The sequence below is a fragment of the Monopterus albus genome, unplaced genomic scaffold, assembly GCF_001952655.1.
Source record: "Monopterus albus unplaced genomic scaffold, M_albus_1.0 scaffold2.1, whole genome shotgun sequence".
In the NCBI taxonomy this organism is placed as follows: Eukaryota; Metazoa; Chordata; class Actinopteri; order Synbranchiformes; family Synbranchidae; genus Monopterus; species Monopterus albus.
In genome coordinates this window covers 5,978,814-5,984,477 of record NW_018127882.1, presented here as the reverse complement: position 1 = coordinate 5,984,477, position 5,664 = coordinate 5,978,814, and the positions used below count along the sequence as shown (strand labels likewise).

General features: G+C 42.2%; 1 protein-coding gene across 1 annotated transcript; it reads left to right on the top strand.

Annotated features, from left to right (window-relative positions):
• The first annotated feature begins 1,144 nt into the window (after positions 1–1,144).
• LOC109954775 (uncharacterized) lies at positions 1,145–5,624 on the top strand. The gene is made up of 2 exons (XM_020590325.1): positions 1,145–1,604; positions 4,848–5,624. Exons 1-2 carry the CDS (start codon positions 1,166–1,168, stop codon positions 5,360–5,362), a joined length of 954 nt encoding a protein of 317 aa, XP_020445981.1. The 5' UTR covers positions 1,145–1,165; the 3' UTR covers positions 5,363–5,624.
• The last annotated feature ends 40 nt before the right edge of the window (positions 5,625–5,664 follow it).

Here is a 5,664-nt window from a genome sequence, read left to right as displayed (position 1 = left end):
GCCTTTAAATGTCACTGTGTATTATGTTATCGTTTTATATGCTGTTATATGGAAGAGATGTGGTCATTGATTCTTTCCAGAGACAGGATTCACTAATCTTGTGTGTTGGATGGAGATTAGAGACAGAAAGAAAGGGAGGAGATATAAATCATACTGCAAATGTGAAGACTGCAGAGTTGTGAAGCTGTGCTTTAGCAGTCTGCACTCAGTATGCAGTGGAAACTGTTTTAAGATTTTAAATATAACCAGCAAGTTTACATGTATTATTACTTGAGATGTGTGGGATGTCCATGTGTGGTCATGGGATCAACGGGGGGGGTGCACAGTTGGTTCAACTAGGGGGGTTGCCGGTGTAATTTTTAACAACACTCCCTGTAATAACAGCTGCTATCTCTGTCACCACCCATAAGCACAGCACAGATGAAGCTAAATAAAGGGTTTTAAACCTAAACACTGGAGATTCACTTTGACAAAACTGGATAAAAATACAGTAATTGCTCCCTTAAATTTGAAAATAGCATGATTGTAAAGGTTAGTATACATATTAAAGTATTTGATCGTAAGCTTGATGCAGGCGAATGCTACTTTTTTTTTTTTAAGTATCTTGGAATGAAGCCTGCAATTATACTAATGTGGCTGCTGCTAATTTAATTTTGACAGGACTTTTATTTTATGGGAAGTGCCAAAGTTTGACTTTGAGTCAGACTTAATCATATGAAGACAAGTGTGGGTTAAGCAAGCTCTTAACCAGTTTGCAACATAACACTGCAAACTTTCCAAGAAAAAAATACTGCCGGAAATGGTTCCAAGTGCAGTGATGGATTAGTCATGTACAAACAGAGCAGCACAGTTGGAAAGCTGGTTTAGAATAATGGTTTATTTTCAGTATTCTATCCCAAAAGCGTCACCAGTGAATTCTGTGAAAATAAGCTGCCAAATTTTCCAAATACGACTCTTCTTCTCCACACTTTAATTTTTGACCACATTCCATTAACTTTTTTGCCGGCTATAAATATCCTGCATGTCAGATTGGAAGATAGCAAAGGCTTTATGGAAAAAAGAGGACAAGATGGGGGAGGTACATGTAGATAGATGGGGGGTAAATGGGAAAAGGGAGGGAGGAAAGGGAGGGAGAGCTTGGGGCTTTTGCGGGGGTTTAGTTTAAATGAAACCAGGTGTGTTGTGGGACCGGTTAGAGGGGGCATGTGTGTGTGTGTGTGTGAGAATCTGTGAGTTGTTGTTTCGCCTACGGTTTGGCCAGATTTGGAATTTTGGTATTTGGGCTGCAGACCAGGAATTTGCATCCTGGGGGGTCAGTGAGAGGGAGTTTGGAGAGTGGAGGATGGCAGTGCAGGGGGCTAGAGGGGGGGTAAGAATGGGCTGTCCCTCTCTCCTCCCTCTTCTCTCCTCTTTCTGTCTTGCTTTCTCTCTTTCACTCCCTTTGCATGTGTTCAGCGGCTCCAGCTGTTGGTCTCCCCACTCACTCTCTCAGGGTCATACAGGCAGGAGTTTAAACGACCACTTTCCGGGACAACCACAGCTAATAGAAGTCACACCGGTCAGAGGGAGACTGAGACACAAGACAAGAGAGAAGAAATTCATCTGTGAGTTTTTCTTTCTTTCTTTAATGTCTTACTTGTATGTACGAAGAGATGTGGCAACAGAGAACTGCTGGATGACTTATGTTTGCTGTTAGATTTAAGAGGCAATGGAGGTGAGATGTACTTCTTACCCGCTTTTCTGGTACAGGCCATACACGTCACAGCTACACAACTGGCCTGCTTTCTGTCTTGCTCTCCCAGCTACACTTGGCTTGTCACAAGAGCCAAGATAACGTGGCCCATAGTCTCTGTAGTTTGCTTCCTGGCTCAGTGTTTCAGAGACTGTAATAGGGGGGTAGACAGGAAGAGAGGCAGTGAGTCACAGGGCATGTGCTATTGTACAGTATGTTGCAAAAATCTTCCACCTCACTTAGAATCAGTGTCACAATCTCAGCAATTTTAGTCACTTGGTGAAAACTGCAGTCAGTCAGTTTGGGTGAAATTCTTTGACAAATTTCTGAGTGAGAGCTGCAGCTTGTGTTGAACTAGAGAAACAGGTGCCAGCATCAAACACAGACAGTCTTGGTACCTGAGTGACACTGCAGACAGAGCATCCAGCTTTTCTACTGTGACAGTGTATTTTATCCTTGTTTATACAGTATAATCCCAATAGCTAACAACTGACAGCTCCACTGTCACTGTAACAAGTGGGATTATAAAGGCAACAGGAAGGAGCACTGTTCCCCTGAGAGCAGCCTGTCATCTTGTGTCACATTATCTACATACACTAATATATCACAGCACGTTAACACTTTTTATACAGAGGGAGACAGAGCAGCATCACTGCTGGGAGAGCAGAACAGCTCAGGGGAGATATATGGCAGTATGTGAATCTCTCCCGCAGTCCACTGTCCATCATTGACTGTGGAGTTTCCCAGAACAGGAGTTGGGCTGTGTGAGATGGAGACCCCCTGTTTATGGATATGCAGGTTCACTGCCACAAAGGTAACAGAGCGCAGCTGCAGTGCGCTAGGCCACCATGTTGTCAGGCTGTTGCACACACAACCGAGTAGAACAAAACAAAGCTAGTCACAGTATGTGTAGGCTACAACATGTGACCATCCTGTAATTTACTGTGTGTTTTTCCTGGTTCCCATGTGGTTGCTTTTATAAGCCACCTGACATTTTGCTAGTTAATTTGTGCTGACTGGGTGAATTTAAAAAACGGTCAGCCTGCCTTAGCAGAAGCCAAGACAATCCCTAAAAGTTAATTACTACAAACTTATTACAGTAGGTTATAATGATTTTTTCATGAGGTAATGTTTGTAAATTACAGATGTTTTTATGTATGAACTGCATCTGCTACAGTTACCTTTAATATCAATTCATCTGTTGTTATTTTCTTGATTAATCAGTTGGTCATTTGCACCAGAGTTACATTTTCCAACATTCTCCTACACAATGATGAGTGAGAGGAGAGGTTAGAGGAGCAGTGGCTGCAGGTTTGGCACAGCTGCCCTCTTAGATGAACCATGGGGGGTTTCCCAGAACCTGATACTCTGGGAACCACTGCTGTGGCAGGGCATCCCAGCTGAGAACCGGCACCCGTATCCTTGCCACGGGCATTCCAGAGGTCCACCGCCACTGGATCTCCAGTGGCAGCAGGGCAACACCCATGCATCCCTGCTGCCCGCACTCAGAAGTCAGTGAGTGACTGGACCCTGGCCTGATGGTCAGTTTGTTTTTGGGTGGTTTTGGGTCACATTCTTACTGGTTGTAAGTGGCCACTGGGCAAATTCAGAGAGGTCACGTACTGTGGTTGTCTGATTGCATGGTGGCGTGTTACTGTCTGTGCTCACAGGGTGAAGGCATATTTTGCTTATTTTTTCCATGCAAAGGTCACAGATGGCCTGTGATGGCATCCATCTAGTATTTGAGGGTGTCCACGTCACCTCTTGGCCCTCTGTTTGTCTCAGCATGAAATACAACAATAAGCAATGCCTGTAAATGTGGCCTCTGTGTTTCTACCAGAGCGTGTGTCTATGCACGTAGACAGGCAGTGAGCATAACTTTCCTGTCGTACTTTAACTGGAGCTCACTGACTTTACAGACAGCATTTGCTTAGAATGTTTTTATTCCTTCAATCGGCCTGTTTTTTTTCTATGTTTTTGGTCTGGTGGAGTTGGAATAGGCGATTTGTTTATGTTATAGTCAGTTTAAACACTTATAGCTTCTCTCCAGGAATATTAACTGAAGGATGGTTGTGTTGCTCTGCTGGGAGAAAAGCCAGGTCCTCACTACACTCAGCAAACATAATACACATAAATCTAGCCCCAAATTACACTACATAGTACATTTCAGAAAAGACTAGAGGTGGAAGAAGTACCTAGAGCCTTTACTTGCTACTCCATTGCAAGTAAAAGTTCTGCATTCAGAATTGTACTTTGTAAGCAAAATATACTAATGTCTTGTGCCTGATGGTCTTTTAATGTTAAATTATGCAGCCACCAAGGTCCTGAAAGATGATTTGGTTTTAATCTGATGCAGACTTTATAAATTTTGTGTTAAACAAGTTGTCTTGTAAAACAAGATCAAAAGGTACAATATTTTCCTCTAAAAGGTAGTGGAGTAGAAGTATAAAGCACCATAAAAATTGAATTACCCAGGTAAAGTACATAAAGTTGTAATGCAGTTCTTGAGTAAATGTACTTGGTGTCCACCGCTGCCAAAGACAGATGCCCTTTCATATTATAGAGATTCAACACATCATGTGCAGAGAAGGAGAGGCAGCTGAGCGGTAAATGCTGATGTAAAATATGTACCTAATAGCTAGGATTCATTGCTCCCACCAATGCTGCACTGATGCACAGTAAACTGAGGCAGTGCTCAGTGAGACTGTCAATCCAGTGACTTCTAGTCTGCAGACACAGCAGGCTTTCTGTGAGCAACTAGTATGAAAGTATTTCTGTGATGTTGACTTTGTTATTTTCAGCTGAAGGATAGAGTTTATGTTTCTACCTGGCAGCCTGGTTCATTATATTTATTCTTGTTTCGATCAAGGGGAATCTGTGTGGTTGACAAACAGTGAACCGGGTCCAAGAAGCTAACTGTTTGTGCTCTGACTGACTGTCTAAAAAAAATGGCGCTAGTGCTTTAGCTTCAAGTTGATTTATCCATTTCAGCTGTGAGAACAACTTATTGTGTGTACTGAGGCTGAATCAAGTCATTTTGTGATTTCTGAGTTGCTAATGTCATCTTTTTAACCCCCCCCCACTTTCTTTCCCTCTGTCTATCTTTAAAATACAGATACCACTTCTCGGCTGCTCTGTACATTACAACATCTTCAAGGCACTGCAACCTGTCTAACAGCTGTGTGTGTGTGTGTGTGTTTGTGTGTGCATGTTTTACTTGTGTTCCTGTCCTGTCTCCCACCAATTAGTATGCAGGGTGCTTGTGTGTCAAACTTGTATGTGTGCATATGTGTGTCAGTGCTCCTCCACAGTGCTATTTCACAGCCACCCACAGAAAGTGACACCTACACGGTAAGGATGGATGAATCTCTCTCTCCTTCCTTCTCTTTTCCTCTCTTACTCTCTTATTTTCTTTACATCTTCTGTTTTACAACATATCACACCTGTCAGTTAATATTACCATTTTTTTGTGTTGAAGTGTTGGCCTCAGATGCTTTCGTCTCTGTTTTTCTTACCTCATCACCATCTTGTTTAATATTCCAAGAATTCATAGTAATCATAAGTGTCCATGTTTCTAAAGGCTTCTCTTTTCCCATGCATCTTGCAGAATATTTTATTTTTCTAGGATGATAACAATTTTCCCAGAGCATGACCTCAAATTATTTGTTTTTGAAGTGACATTTGGCTTTGGGAGAGGAGTTTAAAGTGTCACAGTGCTTTTAACATCAGCAGAATTCTTCTCTTCTTGGGCCAGCACGCTGACATGAATAAGAAGAAACAAGTTTCTCTCTCCTCTTCTTTTTTCATCTCTAACCACTAGGGGATGCATTATGAATATATTATGCAACAATTTGGCTCAGAGGAACTGTTAACATCTTTCTTTCCATCATTTTCTCTCACACGCTCGCTCTCTTTCTACTTTGTGCAGGAAT